The sequence below is a fragment of the Erpetoichthys calabaricus genome, chromosome 18, assembly GCF_900747795.2.
Source record: "Erpetoichthys calabaricus chromosome 18, fErpCal1.3, whole genome shotgun sequence".
NCBI lineage: Eukaryota > Metazoa > Chordata > Cladistia > Polypteriformes > Polypteridae > Erpetoichthys > Erpetoichthys calabaricus.
Genome location: NC_041411.2, coordinates 42,320,252 through 42,345,566, shown reverse-complemented (window position 1 = coordinate 42,345,566; position 25,315 = coordinate 42,320,252). Strand labels below are relative to the sequence as shown.

The 25,315-nt window shown below is 39.4% G+C and overlaps 1 protein-coding gene across 3 annotated transcripts in view; it reads right to left on the bottom strand.

The window, feature by feature from the left end:
- Window positions 1-25,315, bottom strand: part of ksr2 (kinase suppressor of ras 2) — a 272,560-nt gene that overhangs the window by 152,878 nt on the left and 94,367 nt on the right. For all 3 annotated transcript variants that reach the window (XM_028824801.2, XM_051921346.1, XM_028824800.2), the window contains exon 5: window positions 3,183-3,364. In XM_028824801.2, the coding sequence (XP_028680634.1) occupies window positions 3,183-3,364 (182 nt within the window). The remainder of the gene's footprint in view (window positions 1-3,182; window positions 3,365-25,315) is intronic.

The window sequence follows — 25,315 nt, the reverse complement described above, 5'->3', positions numbered from 1 at the left end:
TGCCATTCCACATCTGAAATAGCACTAATCCGATGAAAGAACCCCTTATTCCCACATCCCCAGCCATCAGGGATGATTTTACCTTAGGTAGGCAATCTAAAATTTAAAGAGATTGTTATTTTCTTGGGATTTGTTACATATGCATTATTTTCACTTTTACTTTAAAAACTTTTGTAAAAACAATACTTGTCCTTTATTTCGCTGCTTGCAAGCTGCCTCTTCTGCTTGTCGCATGTTATTGTTTTAAGAGCTGGGAGCACATGATGCTTGTCTGCCAAAAGCAATCCAACAACTGCTAGGTTAGATGTCTGTGGACTTGTTTTAAATGATGGCTCACTGCCTGGTCTCGCGTGACGTTGTAAAAACAATACTTGCAAAAACAATACTGCTGTTGCGCTGCCCTTCGATCTTATTAAAGCCTGTACAGCCGCTGTCCTTTTTGCTATAGCCCCGGGACAATCTCTTGGCACCAAGTCTCATGTTTACGGTTCCCATGAGATGCTCCATGGCAAGTCTCTTTTGTCTCGCGGGTCTTTTAAATGTCTTCCGAGAACTTCCGAGAAGGTCACGTATCATTGCATTGCTTTTATTTTCCAGGATTTTTTTTTATGATAGAGAGAAATGAATTAAAGCATGTATTAAACATGGGGCACGGAAGCGCAGTGGTAGCAATGAGCAATATGCCCCGTCCACAGATTGTTCCTGCCTTCCAAAAGATGCTTGCTGGGACGTGCGCGACCATCTATAAAATGATTTATTGCAGCAGTACTGTCTCTTTCAAATGTACCAACCCCCAATTCCTGTCCTTCCTTTTCTTTCTCCACGTAACCAAACACCACACAATAATAAATGTCAAACCATCTGTAAGCTTAGAACGCAGATTCTTCCAGACTTTTAAGGAACATTGAAATATCTTGAGTGTACATGTTTAATAATTCAATCCATCTGTCTATCCAGGGGCACGCCAGTCCCAGCAAGCATACAGCGTGAGGCAGGAAGAATACCAGGATGGGTACTTTAATGCATTTCATCTTAAAAATTATATCAAGAGCTCCAAGAAGATACCTCTTGGAAATCTAAATTGATTTGAACCCAGTCGTCATCATCTGTAAATATGTGCTCTCTTCTATTGAATTGAATTGATTTGAATTGAATTCCATTATTGTTAGTGTATGGTGCAATGAGATTCAATAGCTCTTGGAATGAAACTGTTTCTGAACCGTGAGGTCCCTACAGGAAAGGCTCTAAAGCATTTGCCGAATGGGGGAACTATCTGAGGCAGCATGTGGTAGAAGCTGTATCTCGACTATCTTCTGCGCTCTCGACACAACCCGCGGTAGAGCTTTTCGATCAGCTGCTGTACAGCTGTGATTCTACACTCAGATACAGTGGGTTAAAATACTCTGAGTGGTGCGCTAAGAGTAACAACGCTAAAGTAGCTATGGTATTTGGAATAGTTTGGCCATTCCATGGACTATTACATTGTTACAGGTTAATTACAATCAGATGTCTTAAATTTATAAATGATAATGCGGTTAATTTCAGTGTATGCTGTGTCAGAGATGTGAATCTAAAAAAGAAAGGGAAACCACATAAGAACGGTAGCACTGCTTTGACGCTGGGTATCGCCAGTTTGCAACACCAAGCAGAAAACGTGTGTACGCCATTGATTGGTGCTGGCGTGAGAATGTGCATGGCAAGTTTAGTTTTTATACTTCGCGATGTGAGTGTGGAAATGGACATACGCAATATTTTTGTGCCTGTGCACTGTTTAAACATGAGGCCCCTTGCTTAGTGCTCTGGTGCGCAGTCATGTTGGAACAGAAAGGGGCCATCCCCAAACTGTTCCCACAAAGTCGGGAGCATGAAATTTTCCAAAATGGCTTCGTATGCTGAAGCATTAAGAGTTCCTTTCACTGGAACTAAGGGATCAAGCCCAACCCCTGAAAAACAACCCCACACCATAATCCCCCCTCCACCAAACTTTGCACGTGGTACAATGCAGTCAGGCAAGTACCCTTCTCCTGGCAACCGCCAAACCCAGACTCGTTCGGATTGCCAGACAGAGAAGCGTGATTCGTCACTCCAAAGGACACATCTGCACTGCTCTAGAGTCCAGTGGAGGTGTGCTTTACACCACTGCATCCAACACTTTGCATTGCACTTGGTGATGTAAGGCTTGGATGCAGCTGCTTGGCCATGGAAACCCATTCCATGAAGCTCTCTACGCACTGTTCTTGAGCTTTTGGAGGTCTGTAGCTATTGACTCTGCAGAAAGTTAGTGACTTCTGCACACTGTGCGCCACAGCATGCGCTGTCTCCACTCTGTGATTTTATGTGGCCTACCACTTCATGGTTGAGTGGCTATTGTTCCCAATTGCTTCCACCTTGTTATAATACCACTAACAGTTGACCGTGGAATATTTAGTGGCGAGGAAATTTCATGAATGGACTTATCGCACAGGTGGCATCCTATAACGGTACCTCACTTGAATTCACTGAGCTCCTGAGAGCGGCCCATTCTTTCACAAATGTTTGTAGAAAGATAATATTTTGTATGTACAAGAATGTATAGTTACAGGGTAATATCTTGTATGTACATGATAATTTGAGAGTAAAAAACTGCAACATACAGTCCAAGGTTACCTATGTCAGATTTTACAAAGGTTGGGTCACTTTTGCTCATTGTTATATCCACAAATTTTATCATGCTGATGTAAAATGAATGTGTCAGGAAGCCTACACCTAGTCTTTCCACCTGCAGACATAAATAGAATAAGTCCAGAATCCCAATAAAATTCAAAGTCAAGAGAATATACCAGGAAAGCCACTTCCTCATGGAAGAAGCCCTATTTTAGAATGCTATAAGCAGCAATGAAGCCTTGGTTTCAGGTTCTGTACACCACAACAACTGCCTTTTTTAAATCCCCCTTCTCAAATTTATTTCTGTGCTTCCATCAGAAACATTACCACTTGGTTCCATCTTTTCTGTCTTGAATTCATATACTTTCTGACATCATACATTGATTCTCCTATATAGGTTTCTAATGATACTGATCTTCACAGTTCTAACAAACTGCAAATCAAACAGTCTCCTAATGTGTATCACTTCACTGTTTCTTCATGAAGAAGCAATCAGCCCTATCAAAATAATGAGCTACAACTTTGCAGAAAGAACTTACTTGCAGAGAAATTGGCTTCTGTGTGAACAGGAGGAGTAGAAGGGAGGAAAGATGGATATCCCACAAAGAAAGAACGCAGAGAGCGCTCGGAGAGGAGAGGAGAGCGTTGGGAAGGGATGTTCTCGCAGCTTCCCACACTGTTGTGGATCTTGAGGTTCAGGGGTTTGTTCTTTTTCTTTGCCCTAAACAGAAAGACAGGGGAAAACAGATTTTAAAGAAAATCAGTGGAAAGCAATGGCACGAAGGAAGGTGACTGGTGGGCCCAGAGTTTAGAAAGCAGAGTGGCTACTGGTAGGCTTGCTAACAGAGAAGGTTAAACCAGAAAACAAGCAAAGAGCAGTGGGACAGAGAAGTGGACAATGACTCAGCTACTATGAATGAAGTACTCCAACTCAGGTACGTGAGCTTTGTTGAGGATGGACACTGACAGAGCAAAAATCAAGCAATTGGAAATCTGTAGACCAACTGACCTGGATGCATAGCACCTCAAGGAAATAAGCACTTTTTTGTATTATTGTATATTCAGGACAGTTTAACCAAAGACTTACAAAATCTGGATATGTTACAGTCCTTTACATATATTATCCTTACTATTTTACACCTACATTATTTACATTGAGACCTCAAGTAAATTAGGTGACTTACTCAGAATCTCCCTGGGGTTTAAAGTCCAGTGTACCAGCCATACATCATAATACCTACGTAACTTCATCTGGGTCACAAGTTCGTACATTATAACACTGTCCAAATCAAATGAAACATGTAGCATCTGCTTTGCATCAGAATTTCACCTGTTAACTCTCCCCTTGTTCCCTTCTCAGCTTCTCTCTCCAACCCCCTAAAATATACTGGCTCAAGGCGGTCCATCAGTGATGACATTAGTGTGGCCCTGTATCTGGCAGTTCCACCAAAAAATACAAGGAACATAGGGGGAACAACAAAAACACAAAAAAAATAAATGGCAAATAAACAAGGCAAAATTGACAAAAAATATGTAATTATAATAAAAATATTACTTTAAAATAAACAAGGAAGACACAGAAAAGGAAAACAGAAAGAAGGCAGAGAACACACCCTGACTGAAATATGACAAAGATAAAGCCCTGGGGGTCCAAGATGTTTGACAGTTCAAGAACTGATAAAATGTTGTCAGCATTAAGTGCATTGCTTATGAGCACACAAGTTCAAATGTTGAATATGATATTAGAAAGATTAAAAGGCAGTTAGATAGGAGCAGGGCAGAAAACACAAATGCTGACATTTCAAGAAGGAGGCAAAATAGAGTGAAATAAAATATACAAAAAACAATTACCAAATGCTCTAAATTCATATTTTTGCTAAAGTAAAGACATTAATAATCTACCAGTAACTATAGGCATGCCTATGGAGGTCCTTTAGAGATAGAAGTGCTATTAGGATTAATATGGATGAAGCCAAATAGATCTACAGACTATACATTTATCCCACGGTACTTAAAGTTAGCAAGAACATTATTTAAACTTTTAACATATATATTTCTGAACTCATTGCACACTAGAAACTGGAAACTTGCAAGCCCATTATGTAAAGAAGTGGATCCTTAAAACAATATGCCAGTATCACAGATAAATTAATGGAAGTAAATATTAAGGAAAAGATTGAGTAACAAAAAGCAGCAGTGTCACACATCTTAAGAAGAAAAAGAGCAGGGAGAGTATTGATGATATAATGTTTCTACCAACTGAAGGCAAAAATGTGTAAATATTCTTCTAGGAAATGGGAAACTCACCAAAATTACATATTTTTTTGACGAGCTGCATATGATAAATGCTGAGCAATTTAATCACCAAATTCACTTTGTAAGAAATACATATACTTCAGATTAGCAATCTGTCTAATCTTCAGTAATTTAATGCTCTAATGCTGAATACACCTGATGCCTTTTTAACATTTGTTTTAGTGTTTATCAAAAGTACACTTATATATATAGCAGAGGTAACTGGTCCAGCAGCCACTAAGCAGCTACCAGTAACTATAAAGCACTCACCATTCAGTCATCTTCCACACCTGCTTATTCCAAATCAGGGTTATAACATCTAAAGCCTTTATTAGCAGCAAGAACCAACTAAGCAAAGAGCAACAGTTTCAGGAATTGTTTCACAAGGCTAATAATAAACTCAGTAACTCAAAATATTGTTCAATTTATTTTCTCTTACACATATAAATTTAAAACACTGGAACAGTGCACACATTTACAAATATACTGTATGTCCATCTATTCATTTTCTAAATGTTCAGGTCATGGTCAAGGGGAGCAAAGTCACAATTCTGATAAAACACAAAATAAGGGATAGATTTAAGAATTAAATCAAATGTGGACAATCTGTTGACCTTTCATGAATAATACAATTTCTAAAATAGTGTAGTCAATAGGTTGCTTTGCAAAATAAGAAGACGGTAGATGCCAGAAAGTCATTCAGTAATTCTTTGTTTCTTACACCTTTTCTGCCAGGTACTGTTCCTCCACTAGCTGGGTTTCAAATCCATGTTTCTGTTGTTCATTTTTGATTCTTTGATTTATGTTGATAATGTGCATCATTTTTGGTTTTGATTATGCATATAGGTTGCCTTTGCTATGTTCCATGTGTGTTGTAGGTGGTCCTCCAAGAGGTGGCTCCACCTGCCAATCACCGCCAGTAGCTGCCCCGCCCCACCCCACCCCTTTTATATTCAAAGAATCCCTGGTGGTTCATTGGAGTCGGTGAGTTGTTTGTTTTTTGCTGTGCTCATGTCTTTTGAACATTTTAGAATTATGACCTTCTTACTGTTTTTTTCTCTACTCAGTTTGGATTCCATAATGGGTCTGTGTTTGACCTGAGGCAATTCCATTTGCCTTTGACAGAGCTTCACTGTGTTTAGGATTCTTTTTGTGAACAATAAATCTTTTATTTTATAAAGATTGGGTGCTTGTCCTTATTACCTGCCAGGGTTTGAAAGTGATATCCTCCTTAGTGTCTTAGTGGGCATTATTAGAAGTGTTTGGGATTACGTGTTTTGGAAGTCTTTAGTGCTTGGGACTCCTAGCACATGACAGTTATTCTCAATGTGAACATGATTTATTTGTACCATCAATAAGTTTGTAGGAGTTCCTGGGCTATCCCATCAATTTATTTATTAATTAATTTCCTAGCTTATCTGCTCAGGCATATGAGGAGATGATGGCTAACTTGGCAGCAATGGGCATAAGGCAGAGTGTAAGTTACAAATAAAGCAGAATTAAAAATAAAAACAAAAGGTAGCAAACCCAGGCACTCCACAGATGAATTTTGTAATGTAAAGCACTTTCTTTGAATTTCTGCAGCATCATTTTCATTTAAGTGCTTCAGAGCATTCAGTCTTCACAATATTTTTCAGGTTAAACACACACCTACTCAAAGACCAACTATTTTACATATTTATGCAAACATTTAATTTCTAACCATATTGCCTCACACATGAATCCAACACATAGCAAGTGCTAATGGACATAAACATTGTTGCCAATGTTCTCACGCGCCTAATTGATTAACTGCGTATTATTGCTAACAGAATAATTATCCAAAATAACATGTAAATAAAAGGTTGTTAAATGGATGGTTTGAAATTGAAACTTCTTCAGCCTCGGGTTGGAGAAGATGTAAAAAACAAGAGAAAATGGGCAAGGCAAAAATCAAGCGCTGGTGTTGCGAAACTGATAATCTGTCATCTGCATTATCTCTCACCAATAACAGGCACTCAACAGAGAACAGAAGATTATTTAGCAGCTAACAACCTTTCTTTTACAGCTGTTTTGTATTTTAAATTAAAAAGTGACTATCTTAAAATTTCATCACATAGATCCTTCAAGATATGGCCTGTTGAACATGCACTGTACATTATGTATAGTTTCTTACCATCATTGTTGGCCAGTTAAAATGAGATTGCCGTCCACCGAGGGTACCTAATTGTATCATCATGATTTCTAAATTGCACATCCTGATAAAAAGACTAAACACAAAGCTTTGGCTTGTAACCATCCATTGTTTTCATCAATGGTCTTTCAAATGATGATAGTCAGCAAACCAACAATGACCAATTTACACACACTGCATCATTTCTTCATGATTATCATTCCTTTGTAAATAGTTTGGTTAGCCCTACAAATGTTTGGTGATACACCTTCTGGTGGAATAACAAATGCAATGCATTATTTTACTAGATGCCTTACAAAATACATTCCAGTAGATGATGTTCACTGCAAATGTTAATGCTGAGGACTGTGCTGACTATTTAGATTTCAGCCTATCTTAGATGGGTAGCATAGCTAATTCCATTAGAAAGGCTTCCAAAACAGGCTTCCAGGCCAGGATGCTATCACACCCATCTCCTCTATGACATTATAAAAACAAATGTTCCTGGGAAATGGATGCTAAATTGTTTAAAAATATCTGACTTCAAAAATACCAAACATAGCCTTTGTGGAACAGAGTGAAATTCAGAGTCACAAAAATAGTTGGGGTGCTAGCAGGGCCACTCCATTCAATTGTTAGGTAACATAGATATTAATAGACCTTAAAGAAACTAACAGGGGGCACTGGTCAGTCAGTCTCCTAGGGTGTCTTGTCTGAGCTGCAGAGGGAAGAGACAAGACAGTTAGTGACTGCACCGCACTTGCCTTGGGCTGGTTCCTCATAACTAATCAGAGCCGGCAAGGTAAGATACACATACATGACAACTTTAAAGTCCCCTTCAAAGTTATCCTCACAACGTTGGATTTGTATGCACAATTTATTTTTCCTCCAAACTTTGGGAATTTTGGATCAGTTTTTGTGAATGGCATTTTGTTAAAATATGCACATCTTTTCATTCACTTTTCTTCTTTATGATGTCTCTGACTTTAAAGCCCACTGTTTGAAGGTCAATTGAACTTTAATGTGGTTCCAGGAAGAACAGAGACCCAACGATATCAAATCCACCATGTGCAGTACATTGTTTAGTTTCAACCAAAATGAAAAATAGTTTTTGGGTTTCTTTTGAACTATAAATATTTATAAAGTGTAGAAGATGAAATAGTGTGTTTGTCTCACTGCATCCCCACATCTGCATCATAAATGATGGATGCAGGCTTGGAACTATAACATGAAATTTGTTTATTTGAACTGAATGTAAGTTTTAACAGGACAGTGGACACTTGGGGCTGAAAGAAGTGTGGGCATATACAGAATTGTGTGTAAATGGAAATGTTTCCTAACATTTAATCATTAGTTTGACACTGGATTCCACAACATGGTATGCGCTGCCAGGCTGCGACAAAAGTAAACAAGAGTACTGCAATGGAAAGGATTGGGAAGGGTCACAGGTTGTCTCGGCAGTATCACACACATACACACACACACTCACAGTGGGCTGATTTATAATCATTAGCAGTGCAAAAGGCACAAAGAAAAAAGGAAGTAAAACCAGTCCATCAGTTCAGTAGATACCTAGAATCAACACCATTCTAGTCAAGTACCCTTTCATTTTTTTGTTTTTAAGTAGAAATGAAAGCAGAGCATTTTCATAGCTCTAGATGGCATAACATGGGAGTCAAATGCCTATTTTTGGGATCCTAGCAGTAACCACAGTAGAAACTGAAAACATTGATTGGTAGGCACAAAGGATGCTTTAGACTTTATATATTTCTGTCTTTTTATATTATTTCTTAAGCCAAACAGCAGTCTTCGCTTTGCATAGAGTTTATTCTAGGGTGACCTCCATGCCACTGTGCTTTTTATAATTGATGTATGTGTGTGCTTAGAGCCACACAGAAAGGTGAAAGTGTGGGTCAAACCTTTAACCTTGACGTTTATAGTCCACCAAGCCACATCATGCAGCTGTTTTCTCATAAAGGGTCCTATTTGACCCTGTTTTACCCTTTATATTTTTTATTATGTAGACTTTACCAGAAGTGCCTAGTGCGGCATATTGCCCCTCTGACCTTGATATTGAATGAGCAGGTCTGAGTATGTTATGTACGTAAAACAAATTTGTGCATTTTTATATGAAAGTAATGAAGAACTGATCTTGTTGTTTGTTTGCCAACAAAGCAAGTTTAAATTTAAATTTACACAGAGCCAAAACACACAGGGGGGCTACTGTTCCTTACAAAAGTAGGAATTACCCCACGATTTTTCCTAGCAGTTGCTGGCGGAACAAACACAGACATGCAGATGAGAAGAACCCCTCTGTAAGTGATTTTGAAGTGAGTCACATGGCAGGCACTCTGCAGGCTGGCTGCCTTAAATGGTCTGCAGCCAGTGTTCTGCCCCTCTTCCGTGTGACTGAAATCTAAATAACGATGCCACCTCGCTCTTTTGCCAGGGTGCTGCCTGGTCTGGAGCCTCTCAACTATCACACCTGAAGTAATGACATCATGTTTGCAGGCTGAAGACATATTTCATTCATTCTTATTTGATATACAAAGCTTTGCCCAAGGACACTGATGAAAGGCAGACGAACATAAGATTATTTCTCTCTGTCACTCTCACTCTCATCTGTTCCTAACTCATGTCTGCTACATGCCTCCTCACAAAATCAGAATCGCTTCTGGTGAATTTTTGCTTGTATAATCACGCCACTCTGTCACTATCCAGTGGTCAGAAGTGAAGCTGGTACATTTGTAGAGTATTGTACAGAGAATCCCTTCTGTTTCGTCCAGTTCAAGCATCTCCCATCTGCTTTTGAACCCAGTATTATATAATCCTTAGTATTAATTAGACAATAAAACCCAGTTTTATCTTTCTTAGTGTCTTTGAGACCCAGTCCATGATGAGAATCAGAAATCCTTGTAGAATCCCTGCCAACATTCATGGGGGGTTTCCCATTGAAGAACCAGCACTGAAGACCATAGCGGAGAAATGTCGATTGCTTGAACAGTTCACGAAACACTTTGCAAAATGTACACAACCTGTTTCCATTAAATACAATGGTGATTTGTGACCCTATATTGCCCAACAACAGTAACCCATAGTTTATGAAGCTGTGAATTGAACATTTTAAAACATCACCCCACACCACCACCCCTTGTCTATCTTACCACAGTACTAAACAGAAACATGATACGCAGAAATTCCTACTTAAAAATGAAAGCAAAGGCTTCTAACAATAGTTAGTCCTTTTCTTAACAAACTCTACGTTGAATTTACCTTTTGTTTTTTACTTTGCATTCCAAAAGCAGAGACATTGTGTAATGCATGCCACCTTTTGAAATTGCTTTTGTCTGAAGACGTCACACACAATGCCAAAAATCACTGATGCCACCAATAATTTGAAAACCGCAACAAAACAGTGATGACCACATTAGGACAACAACCAAAATAGAAATGTTGTAAATAAAGCAATGGTAAACATGAATAACAATAACAAAGACCATGTCAGCAAGTTATGGTTCCCAAAATGCATTCACAGCAAGAAGCCCTGCCTGTGTGGAGTTTGCAGGTTCTCCCCTGTCCACTTTTGGTTTTCCACTTTTCTTCTACATCCAGAAAATGGGCAGATTTGGTTGATCGGTGACTCCAAATTGGCTCCATATGATTTAGTGGGGGTGTTTATGTATTATGAAAGACTGGCACCCCCTCCAGGATTGGTTCCCACCTTACGCTCAGTCACCATCATGATCAAGTCTCCTCCACTGAAGGCAAGAAGGTTAAGCTATTTGCTAAGGATCACACATTAAATAGTACCTATCTATCTATCTATCTATCTATCTATCTATCTATCTATCTATCTATCTATCTATCTATCTATCTATCTATCTATCTATCTATCTATCTATCTATCTATCTATCTATCTATCTATCTATCTATCTATCAGCAGTGTAGTGTATTGTCACTGCCAGCACCAGCACCATTTCCAGTAGGTGTTACAGCTGATCTGCAATGCTTCAGGCCAACAGTAGAAACAAAGTAACATGAGTCAGCTATTTAAAAGTAAAAAAATGAGTGGAAAGAGAGGCTGGAAGATGCACGTGTTTCTTTCCCCGCTCCGTCTCAACACCATGACTGTTAAGTACTGAATAACAGCAGACCTAAAGTCTGCAACTCTTCAGATTGGACGGGACAAGACACATAAATTCAGAAAGGCATGCAAAATATAAACATGGGGGAGGGGGCAGTGGCCACAGACAGAGAGTAGGGCAGGGAAGAGGCCGAATATGTGCTTCAAAATAATGTCCCATGAAGTTCTGGGCTTTCTTACTCTCATCCAGACTTGCACTCTTCAGTTGTTAATAAACATTGTCTATTACATCAGCAGAAAAAAATCAATGGCAAGTGCCATGAATGCCACAGTGGCACACTCAAATATCATTAAGAATTAATGACGTACTGAGGTCAACAGTCTTTAGAAGCACAAGTGTCCGGATGGCCTTGAGAAAAGTAGGCACTCCAGGCTGTTCTGATTAATTGTGTGGTTTAAGTGTAGCATAACATAACATTTTCAAAACTCCAATTTAGAGTTACAAATGACAAGGGTGCCTGCAGTCTTCAATAGTAATGAACCGAGGATGGACTAGGACAGTGCTTCCCAAACTCGGTCCTGGGAACCCACTGTGGTTGCAGGTTTTTGTTGCAGGGAATAACTGGACTAGGACAATGAGAACACATACAACAAGTCTTGAAGAAAAAGTGCATAGTGCATTTATTAAAAGCAACAACAGTGTTCAAAAGGTTAGTGCTGATTTAATCGTCAGTCCATCTTCAAAAAAGGATATGTGTCTGTGTGTCTGTCCGGTTGCTATGTCTTCACTATCCAACAGATGTCACATCACAGAGACAGCAACTGGACAAACACAATGCACTGCAAAGTTTAACACTGAGGTCTACGTGGGTTACTTAGATTTCAATCCATTTTAGACAGGTAGCACGGCTAGTAAATAAATAATCCCTAAAAGCAGTGCCGTCATGAGAAAGCTAAAATTTATAAATAATTTCATTAAAGAAATATAACAAGGAATAAAGCCAGAGTCAGAACTGGCCCTTTCTTCATTCTTCCAGTGCTTTCCTCTCCCTCTGCCTCGTCTGACCCTACTCATTGCTCAAGCATGCTCAGCAGGGCTAAGGCACCAATGAATGCAGTCCTTAATCGACTCCTGTTCCAGTCACCTCCATCAATACCCACTGGGACTCTCTAAGCTCTACTCCTTCATCCTGTCACCATGCCTTGGCATCCACAGGACAACCCCAACCGGTCCTGCTCCCGTGCTCAACAGGATCCTTCACCATTTTCGTTATTTGGAATGCACTGAAATCACAACAACTTGCTATGCATCAGATATCTATTGCTTTGTGGACCACTGGCCAAGTCATATTGAGAAGACAGTAAAAAATGAGGCAATTACTGTCAGTGCATAACTAGCTTCAGCAGAATGGTGGAAACAAATTAAAACCCTTAAAGTTATGGAAAAGGCAGGCTTTCATATTTTTAGTTTGATTAATTGTGCACCAGAGTGCATGGAAATGAACCTGACTGAATAAGGGTCACGGCAGGGGGCGCCTCTTGGGATCTGATTATTTGTGGAGGCTTAATGACTAGAAAAACTGAAATGATTGATACCCTTGAAAGAAGAATGAGAGTTTTCTTAACAAAGGCTGCACACACATACAGACATTCGGTGCCTTGCGGCTGCACAATACACTCCGCTTTAATAGTGGGCTGAAAGTAGTGTACTCCCATTTCTATCAGGTAAGGGGCTAAAGAGGATGAAATAAACACACGGGAGGGGAAGCAAACAAAGGGAATATTCAATAAATGTGTTATATGGGTTTCAATTACTTCTACACCAATTAGAACATGCGCTAAGTAATTTCACCCTGAGCTCTTAGTTGCCAAGGGGTCTTAATGAGTATATAACAGGAAATGAGCTCTGCATCAGAGGTTCCAAAACACAAACAGCGTATTCTGTCTTCAAGAGTTATTCCAAAGCTAGCAAAGAATCAAAAAAGCTCCAAAAGTTATACACTTTCCCCATACAGTGATCCTGTTCTCATGACTCATTAAAGGATTCGTGGCAATGCAGAGTTACTGAACCATGTTCCCTCCAATCATTTAAAAATGTAAAAGGAAAAATAAACTGACACTGAATATTTTGCAAAAATAAACGTCCCAGGGGATCTTTGTGTCAAAACTGTCAAGAGATGAAGGCAATTTACTAAGCTTTCAGCAGTAGTTGGGAATGTGTGTAAAGCTCCACTTCAGAAGAACGACAGGAGATGTTTCCAACGCAGATCGTTTTTTTTTTTTTTTCTGAACCTGATGCTTCACAGATGGCAGGTTCAATGCCATGCATTGTTAACGCCATAGCTCTTGCACACCAAGGTTTCTGGCTTGTGCCCGCAGGACAGGCTGCCTGTGTATTTCTTATTGCCACAGAGCTACAACATTCAGAAATGATTGATTAAAAGAAACTTAATGCCTTCACCATCTTTATGAACTTCCTTTAATGCCAGTGGAAAAGATAGTGGAACTGTCTTTACTGGCTATCAAACTACTTTTTTTTTTACTTTTAGTCATATTTTATATTGACTGTATTATGGAAGAGTTGCTGCCTCCCTCAGCCAGTGTTCAGGGTTTAAATTCTGCACTTAGACCTTCTCTCCATGTCTTTGTGAGGTTTTCATGTTTAATCTCACATCCACGTGTCTTGATTTCCAACAATTTTCAAAGCGTTCATTTACAAAATTTTAGGAATTGGTGGTGACTCACAGCATGCTCCCATGACTCTCAGTAGTGTAGTGTGATATTCCCAGTAACTCAGTTATAGTGGTTTGCAACTTTCCACTACTACATCAAACAGGTTTTCCTAAATGATAAGGGTAGGCTCCTGTGTGTGAGAGAGCTGACAACCAGTGGGAGCTCAGCTAGAAGTGCAATGTCATAAGAAAAGAAGCAAAGCAGGTGTTCTAGACTGGGCAAACAGAAGACAGGCTTATCTGTCCGAAGTCCTGTGTTTGTTGTACCACAACAGAACAAGACAAGGTAGACCAAGACTGTAGGTAATTCACCATATCTGGAAGACTTTCAGACTTTCATACAGCCACCAGCAAAAATTACTGCACTTCTGGGCTCATTTTGCCACCATCTACTGGCTTTGGGCAACCTAGTTATCTGCCTGCCAGGCCATCATAATCTTTTTCACCTTGGAATGTTTTCCATGGCACACTTCACATTTTTAGGCCACCCACTTTTAGGTGTGAATTTTCTTTGTGTGCAGCCCCTTCTTGTTTCTTCCCTTCTCCAGTACCACTTTAGAGCACCTGGCTACTCCCTGCCATTCAGGCAATGTATTCCAAATACACGGTGTGCAATCAAAGCTAAACTGAACTTTACATAGAATGCAGCAGACGCTTCAACTGTGACAATGCGATTAGCCACAGGATGGTAGTATACCTCCCAAGATGTGTTCATCAAAGAGCAGTTTTGCTGTCAGGAATACAATACACCACAGAAGACAACAAAAATAATGTCAATGTCAGTTTATAGTGAGAAAATGACACCATCTAAATAGTGTATTTTGTATAAAGCTCAATATGAACACCCACAGCAGCTGGTTTGGTAAGAGTTTCCTATAAAAATAAGACCGCGGGTGTGATTTTAATGCAACAACCACTAAGTTTAGCAATTAGGTCATTCTAATGTTTGGAGGACTGTAATGGCTTTTCCTACTACAATAGTTTTAATTATGCTGGGAATTTTAGAACTCCCTGAATCCGAGATCAGGCATATTATATAGAGACTAGGCACTGTCCTGTATGAGCATCAGAGGGTCATCTTCTTTTCTCGTCAGAGGTAAGCATTACCTCCCAGGGACATAAGGGGGCACAGTTTCCGACTGTCTTGATTCTTTCTTCAACCACAGCTAAAGAAGATGCCAAGTGACAGCGGCTGACCCCACCCCTTCCAGTCTAAGGACTATTAGAGCAGGGTGCTCCGAGAAGAATGGCTATCGAACCAGAAGCCTGACTGCTCTTCATAGCCTTATTGCTGTAGCCAATAGCTGAAGCTGCTTTTGTTCTATTTTGCCTCTTATTTTAGTTAAGTTTATTATTTCAGTAAATGGGGTGACCTGGTTGACACCCAAACATTTCCATTTCATTGGACTTGTACATTCCTCTTGGTCGAGGATACCATTTTCTATTATTTGTCAAGAGAGGGATAATAGAATAGATTAAAACATTTTTGATATCTCTTGCCCTATGTGCGCCTTTCTTCGGGATTTCTTGTTTGTCTGAAATTCTCTTGTCTGCCATGCCCTCTCTTGAGCACATTCACATAAATCTTGCTTCTCAGGCTCTGTCACTTCAGGGCACTTTGCTCGCCTCTTGTCCACTTTTATACTTCACGTCTTTGAAGATGACTCTCAGTGTGCCTCCTATGCCTTTACTCCTCCTTATGTGTCTCTGTTGCCCAGCACTTCCAATTTCAATTGCATCACCAAAGCCAAACTGGCCAATTACACCAAAGCTAAACTGACCAATCAGATTGCTCGAGGGGCAATTATAAAACTCAATTTTTAGGACAAGTCTGTTTTTTCCCCATCTAGAGAAATTAACATCAGACAAAAATTATGGAAATGAAGAAATAGACTGGAAAAGGAAATCAACTTGGATAATTGATCTTCTATGAATGCTAAAACATAATTTCTAGAGCATGCTTACAATAAACAACTTTGAAAAATGAAAAAAGCACATTCAGGGATGTCTTTCTGCCAATCTGTCTTTCCTTTATTCTGCTAGTTTTTGTCAATACAACCCAAAAAAGTAGGCATTCTTTATCATTTACCAACAATGAGGAAAACAGTTTCCAGAAATTCTTTGAAAAAAACAGTTATATATCCATCTCCTAGCCCGTGGGTCCAGTTCAGGGTCATGGGTAGCTGGTGGCTGCCCCATGTTGTAATTCATAAAATACAGGGTTCAGCCCTGAATGCGTCAACACCATCAATCCCTTTATCCACATATGAAATCTTTAGATGTAAAATAGCCATTTAGGGGTGATATAACAGAACCAATACCATTTAATGAACCAACCACAAGTCAAAGATCATACAAAACGGTTAAAAAAAAGATTAAAAGAAGCTAAACCTGGGATATGATAAATGCCTATCAACTCAGTATGGACTAGTGTCTGAAGTAGTTTAAACTATCACGACAACTGCCTTACTAAGTACTTGGAGCAACTAAAACAGCATCAATGGTAAACTGCTTTTCAACACTTTGATTTTTTTTATAATTAAAATCATTAAAAAACAGTATTCAGCACAAAACAATACTGAGAAATACATCTATTAATTAATCCGCAATGCTGCACAGTTGTGAGAAGTGCAGCCCTGTCCTTGTGTAAATGGTACAATAAAGACCAAAACAGCACGAGCCACTAATAAAGCTTAAAAAAATCAATAAAAAAAAAGCTCCTGTTGTGTAAGGGATGTGAGGATCTGGATGATACAATACTGATGTATTATTTATACCATGGGTTATGAGAATACTGTAACAATTGCTTCTTAAATACATTGAGGGAGTCAGCAGTACGGATGGAGGTGGGCAGCTCATTCGACCAACTTGGAACTACACAAGAAGAGTCTGGATTGAGACCTGATACCACACAGAGGCGGCATCACCAGACGCTGTTGCCTGGCAGACCTGAGTGGGCGAGAAGAAGTGTATCACCTCACCAGTGTCTCTCCATATGCGCAGGTGCGGATCCATTGACTACTCTGTAGGTAAGCATCAGGGATTTGAACTTAATGTGTGCTGCCACAGGGAGCCAATGTACCGACCTGAACAGAAGAGTGACATGTGTCCATCTGAGATGGTTAAATACAAGATGGTCTGCTGCATTCTGGACCATCTGCAGTGGCTTGATAGTACACGTGGCTACTCCTGCCAGAAGTGAATTGCAGTAATCCAGACATGACAAAACCAAATCCTGGACCAAAGATACAGGATCAGAAACTGACATTGCATAAGGGCCAGTCAGTCTGTCATTTTGTCCCCAACAGTGTCACAGGGGGTACTGGAGGCTATCCAACCCAACATAGGGCGCAAGGCCATAACAATCCCTTGACAGGTCGCCAGTTCATTGCAGGGCACACACACACAAACACACACACGCACACACACACCTCACACAAGGGCCAATTTAGTATTGCCAATCCACCTAACTTGCATATCTTTGGACTGTGGGGGGAAACTGGAGCATCTGCAGGAACCCCATGCAGACATGAGGAGAACATGCAAACTCCACACAGGAATGACCCAGGACATGAACCCTGATCTCCTTACTGTGAGGCTGCAGTGCTACTACTTGGCCACCATGCCACACAGCATAATGGTATAATAATAAAATTGCATAATAAAAATAGCAGTAGCAGTATTAATATTGTCTCGTGTACAGAGCACAGTCAATTTCTTATTGTCAAAGTTAACATTTCCTTGTTAAATGAGTGTAACAACTGTAGCATACTTTAGTACAAAAATGCTGAAAAAGCATTAGTTACACACCTCTTATTAATTATATTTGTGGTATCGCAAAAGCTGTCTATGACTACAACAGTATTATTAATATATGAATACATATTTATAGGTTAATTATTGTAAATGTACAGACTACATGCTAATGAACATAAAACACATTTAGTATTTTATATAGCTTTAAAGTATATCATACAGTACATTTGGTGTTTAACAATGTACATAATAGTATACAATTAACATTACTATAGTGCAAGTAGATTGTGTAAATGTATAAATCAATCTGTATGTTACACAGCCTATTTCACAGGGAGCTCCATAACACAGTGCATTTACAACCACATGCCTTTTACACTTTAGCCAGTCCTACAACAGCTGTATGTCTTTGGACTGCTGAGTAAAATGGAAAAAGACCCATAAAAGCACAAGGATAACAGAAAAGAAGCACTACTGGAAAACAAAAAAGGGTCCAAGTGCTGCGAAGTGGCGATGCAAACCAATTTGCCACCATGCCGCCCTTATATACTGGGACAGCTTTTTTAATATACAGTGACAGGGGCAAGACTGCTAGAGCATTAATGACAGATTCAGGTAGTGAGGTGGGTGCATGCTAACCTACTTTATTGATTGGAAGGTACAATAGAAGAGTTGTGTATTATTGTTCTATGGTATAATATTTCTGCTACAGTATCAGTATGAACAGCAGTAGGGTAATGCTGTGCTTAGTGCTTTACAACCAACATGACTGGCCAGTTCACTACCTAAGTGCACTTTTTATGCTCTGGCTGGCTGCCCACCAAAATCCCCCCCTCCCCCCCCCAAATATGCCATAAAGGTTGGCAACTCCATCCACGTTTGGTTCCCTCTTTGCTCCCAGTACACCGGGGATAGGCTCTGTTACTCCTGAGTTGAATAAGCAAGTGAAAAAGTTGATGGATATGGACAACAGCTTACTGAGACAGGTCTAGATATGTCTTCAACTGTTAGGGCATAATGATAGATAGACAGGAAAGGCACTATATAACAGAAAGACAGACATGGAATCCCTATGTTTAATGAAACACTAAAAGAAGAAGACAGAGTAGAAAGCTGATACTTGTACTGTATGTGAATAAAACAAAAAAGCACTGATAACACTGTCATTCAACAAAGAGCAGCTCTGAAGGACACATACTGTATGTGGAACAGAAACACTGTTCTGCCCTTTTTCACCTTGACTTGTGCTGAAATTTGCACAAAATTGCAATTAAATTAAGATTTTCTTTCATTTGGGACCCCAACACTTTTTTACATTTCTTTATATATATATATATATATCTTAATACATAATTCGCCTGTCTCCTTACTCACTCACTCACGTCCATCCGAAGCCGAATGCGCAGTCACCTTCTGCGCAGCTGCCCGAAAAACCTTACGAGACCGACATCCAACCCCAACATTGCGGCAGGCGGCGGATTTACGGCCGCAAAAATTCAAAGAGAAAGGCGACTTCGATTAAAGCTGTAAAGGCCTGAAAGGCGATTTCGACTACAGCTCGAGGCCTAATTACGCATTCTGATTCAATTACGCATTCATTCAATACACCTATATCAGGTTTGTGGTGCTTATACTTATTACTATTCCATATTGTACTGGAACATTCATCATTCAATATTACACTATAGGCCTGGAAAATTCATCAACTAACAGTACAAGCCTGTACAGTAATGAGTAAAGCGGACTACAATCATTACAAAACAACTTCTTCGTTACTTAGCATTTGTTCTTCATACACTGCTGACACAAACTTGTGCCTATTTCATCTTACGTTGTCGAAACGGGCTCTTTGTCTAGTACATATATATATATATATATATATATATATATATATATATATATATATATATATATACATATATATATATATCTATAATAATAAAAGGCAAAGCCCTCACTGACTGACTGACTGACTCACTCACTCACTCACTGACTGACTGACTCACTCATCACTAATTCTCCAACTTCCCGTGTAGGTGGAAGGCTGAAATTTGGCAGGCTCATTCCTTACAGCTTACTTACAAAAGTTAGGCAGTTTTCATTTCAAAATTATACGCGTAATGGTCATAACTGGAACCTCTTTTTTGTCCATATACTGTAATGGTAGGCAGCAAGATGGCCGTAGGAGACTGAGTTGAGTGTCGCGTCATCACGCTTCCCACGTAATCACGTGAACTGACTGTGAACTCAGTACGTAGAAAAGAAGGAGGAGCCCCAAAGAGCGCAGAAGAAAACATTCATTACACAATTGACAAGGCAGCGAAACAATAAGAAGCGAGTGAGTGATGCATACAAGCATCTTCATAAGACACGAGGTATAAAAAAGCACGGTGTAAACCGTAAGTCTAAATTAACTTTATAGAAACGCTCCCGCTGCCGTTTGCAATACCATATTCGCGAGATACAAGTTTAATGAGAAGACACGAGGTATAAAAAAGCACGGTGTAAACCGTAACCTTAACTTTATAGAAACGCTCCCGCTGCCGTTTGCAATGCCATATTCGCGAGATAAAAGTTTAATGAGAAGACACGAGGTATAAACGACAGTTTGCATCACTTTGTAACAGAGTTAAAATTGCTGTAGCGAGAAACTTTTAACTGCCGGGTCTTAGCTAACATTAAATAAACCCGTGGACATCGCAACATCACACAAGAGAGTGGCTCACGTGAAGTGACTGAACGCAGCAGGAGTGATCAGTTCCATTAATCAAACCTGTTCAAAAAACACATTACACAATTGATAAGGTAGGAAAAGAATATGAAACAAGGCACGGTATAAACCGTAACTTTAAGTTTATAGAAACGCTGCCGTTTGCAATACCATATTCGCCCCTGCGAAGCGCGGTGATTTTGCTATATATATTAAACTATTTCAACCATTGTATGATCTGCTTCTCGCAACTGAAAGAGGGCACCGTGGCAGAAGTTAGCCGACTTGCTCACCAACCACAAGCGTTACCTGGTAGGTAACCACCCATACAATCAGATTGTGAATCAGACTACGAATGCCTGCAATGTAATTACCCCGATCTACATGCTGTCAAATGAACGAACCTCACGCCGTGGCACAACGTTAGGGGCTTCGCCTCTACGTCCGAGGATCGATTCCCGTAAGGGAGTGCAGTGACTGTGTACTCCTGATGAGCCCACAATTACGGCGAAACACGTGTCGCATACTATGCATCTTCAAAGCACGGTGTAAACAGTAAGTTTAAATTGAGTTTATAGAAACGCTCCCGCTGCCGTTTGCAATACCATATTAGATGACTTTGTAACAGAGTTAAAATTGCTGGAGCAATAAATTTTTAACTGCCGGGTCATGTCGCGTGTTCTTGGGTAGGTACACCAAAAAATTTATACATTTATGCATGTAATGGGCAAACAAAAAATGTACTATACCCGAAAGCACTACAGTAGTACTCAATGTATCTTTACTTCTTAAATGTTAATGTTTTACTGTTTAATAATTTATACGCTTCTTATATGTTATTCAGATTCTTTTATCAAAATACCAGTAACAGCGCACTGCACGATAACGTGGAGTGAATACACTTGACATGACCATTCATAGTATTTATCCTCTTTCTCTGTACGTTTACCATTCGTTTGCTCAGAGGTTGATGCGCTTGCTGCTTAATGAGCAGCTCTTGACCCTAGCGTCCCGCTGCTTCTCTTCTTTCGTCGGCATCTTTTCCCGTTAAAACTGATTTTTTTTAAAACTTAGTATGTTTTCTTTAATTTTTCACTTAAGCTGGCACTTAAGTCTTCAATCTGCCTCAAGAATGATTAGCGAAGGTGGTAGACAATGAAAACGTCAGCCGTACGCATCCGCCACGCACGCACTGGTGCGCGCAGCTGTGAGTTGATTCTACAATAAAATAAAATAAAGATAAAAAGAGTAATAACTTGCAGCACCGCTATTCAATTACACTTGCCTAACGCCTCTCCTAAGGGGAAATACTGTGGGATCTGGGCATCCGTCAAAGCAGCAATCACAAGCCCGATTACAAAGCGGGAAGCTGTGATTTGTCGTCTCCCTCCCATGTAACAATCACAGCCCGTGTTGCAACGCACTATGTATGTATATGTATATATGTGTATGTGTGTGTATATGTATGTGTGTATATATATATATATTTGTTCATATGTGTGGGAAAGCGAATAGTAGACGTGACGTAGTATCTGTGTACCAAATTTCAAGTCAATAGGTGAAACGGTTTGCGAGCTACAGCTGATTTAAAATCCTGGACAGACAAACGAATAGCCACGGTAGTGTTTTATAGAAGAACATTTTAATGTTTAATAATTTATATTTATATGCAATGTGCTTCTTATATATTACTTCATATTCTCAAATGATAATGATGTTAATGTTGTTTATATTGATTTCTATGTTATTGTAAGTGCTCTTTATTTGTGGAAAAATAAATTTGGCAATTAAACTTATTTTATACATACATTTTATTTTTTTCTCTTGCACTCAGTGAGCGAATCCACTGGCTAATCAGCTATATATATATATATATATATATATATATGTGTGTATATATATATATATATATATATATATATATATATATATATATATATATATATATATAGATAGATAGATATATGTGTATGTATGTAGATATACAAATATGTATATATATGTATATATGTTTATATATATGTAGATATACAAATATGTATATGTGTCTGCATGTGTGTGTATATATATATATATTTATATATATATATATATATATATATATATATATGTATGTGTATATATATGTTGATATATGTATATATATGTGGATGTGTATATGTATATATTTATGTATATACAGTATGTTTATGTATATATATGTTTACATAACCTCTTTAACACACTACTTCTCCGCTGCGAAGCGCGGGTATTTTGCTAGTATATATATATATATATATGACAGCAAGACTCATAACAATGACAACACAATTACATTGACAATCATGTTACGTTATTTTTAAAATGTTTCCTTTACTTTTTCATAACCTCTTTAACACACTACTTCTCCGCTGCGAAGCGCGGGTATTTTGCTAGTATATATATATATAGTGGCAAGTGGTTGGGTGTGGTACCCAGCCGGGACACCTGGGAGGACCGGAGGAGGGCTTACACCTCCTCCAGACCACAAGGGGGCAACCGCCCTGGTTACTTTGGGGACCACGGGAACTGAGCTTGGAAGCTCAACCCTATAGGGGCCCGTGGTCACCACCAGGGGGCGCCCCAATGCCTATGGAGCCCTGGACCTCAGCACTTCCAGCACACCCGGAAGTGCTGGGAGGGGGAGAGAACCAAGGACACCCGGAGTGCTTCCGGGTGCAGAGCCGGTACTTCCGCCATGCTGGGATGTGCCGGCGGAAGCTTATCGGAAGACACCTGGAGCACATCCGGGTGATTATAAAAGGGGCCGCCTCCCTCGATTTGATGGCTGGAGTCGGGTGGAAGAAGTACAAAGTCTTCGTGGAGAGGAATGGAGGCGGACCTGACAGGGCATTGAGGAAGAAGGCCTGGACTTTGAGGTGAAGTGGGTTGTGCTTTAACGATGTCTGCCTGTCTGTGTCCAGCCTGTTTCCCACAATATATTATATATATATATATATATATATATATATATATATATATATATATATAAATTTCTGCTCTATATGTATTTTATATACAGTATATTCTTAAAGCACCCTATTATTTTTGTCAGTCAAAGCTTTTTCCATTTAACCATTCTTTTGACAACAATCGATGTATAAAATCGCACAGCCACGTCTTCACACTGACATCTGACATTTTGGGTAAATTGCCATGCTTTTAGATCTCATTCTGAGAGGGCATGCAGCTTTAATAATGAGAACAGTGCAAAAGAAAGAAACTTCCAAGCATACTTGACACTGTCCTCTTCTGTCCATTTACAATCATTGCAGCATCAATTTCCAGAGACATAAGGGCTTCATGAATCAATTTTGTGCTTGCAAGAACACAAACTGAAGACACAGAATGAAGGCTACCTAAATACTCATATAAATGCATGATCATGCCTCCAATTTTGTATTTGTATAGACGTACACTGTCTTTCATTACAAGACACAGTCTATTTGCAGCATCACACGTTAACACCCTTTACACTGGTTTAATATTAAAGACTAAATGCCAATGCTGTAATTAACATTGATGAGATTCTTTTGTTACAACATGCTACCAAGGTATGGTAACAATGAGGGGAAGTCAGCTGGCCTCACATTTTTCACAATGACAGCTCTCTTTCTCTCTCTCTCTTCATCTCAAAAACAAAATAGCTGCCCCTAAAGTGTTAGTAAATACAATGTGGAAGACAGAGACATGATTGCAAACCATCCTCCAAATCATCAAATAAGGAGTTCAAAGGCTATTTTTATTATAATGGTGGTGAAATAACACAAGGGGTAAAGACAGCATACAATAAACATAAGAAAACAACAAATTCTAATGCTTTCCAGGGCTTTCTACTTCACAGTTCCACTGCCTACATAATGGGTTGGTTGCTCCAAATCACATCTTATTACTAAACCAGACAATCTCTCCTCCCATTTATCTTTCCATATTCCTTCATCCTGTCATACTTTCACCAGTCAGACTTTTCTCAACTCTCATCTTCTTTGACTCCAAGCTTACAAAACACTGATCAGAAAAGGGGCTTTTAAGCCCAAGCCGGGTGTCATTTTCAGGATCAAACCCTCTAATGAATGTTTGGGTTAAGAATGCCTGGAATTTATCTGCTAAGCCTCCTTCTACTGACCCCAGGGTTCCCGAGGACCAAAACACCCTCATGTATGCTAAAGTGGCCCATCAATGCAAATTTAAAACCGGGAAGCAGGCATATGGAGCAGGTGACTTGTAATACATTGGTTGAAGAACTCTACTGGACTGTCCTTTGATTATCCTCTTTGGGTGTTTACCTCTGGTAGCAAACATTTATAAACATTTTCTCTGCTGCCCTTCCATTTTACAGGCACAATGAATTATGCTGCTCCAGTCAAACTTCTTTTTCTTCATACTGCTAATACCCTGTAGGGTCCAACTGACACAGTTTTCATAAAATGTGATCCACACAACTTATGTTTTTGTTTAAAAAGACAGATATTAGTCCCTATTTGTCCACACTAACCTTGCATTTTTTAAACCACAAAAACAGACATTTTTGAAAACACTCTCCATAGCCATTGTAACACATGTGCATATGAGGGACAGTTTACAGGTTCAAATAGTGTTATTCGTTAGCCAGACTGGGGGTTGGCACTCTCACCTGATCCTCTATTCTTGTGTTCCTCTGCAGTTCAGCCAAAGACCCTGTCTCTCTGTGACATCACCACCAGTCCACCCACTGCTGACATCACTTCCAGCAACATCTGATGATATCATTTCCAGTACCAGAATCCATCTTACTGCCACATCAGTTCTTGTTCCTGCTGCCCTGACACAACCTCTTCCTTTTTTCCACCATATTTAAGACCAGTACAGTATATGACCTGTTAGTCAGTTCAGTTGTGAACTCTGCTTCTGTAAAGACGTGTTTCTTTGCTGATCTTTCAGTGTA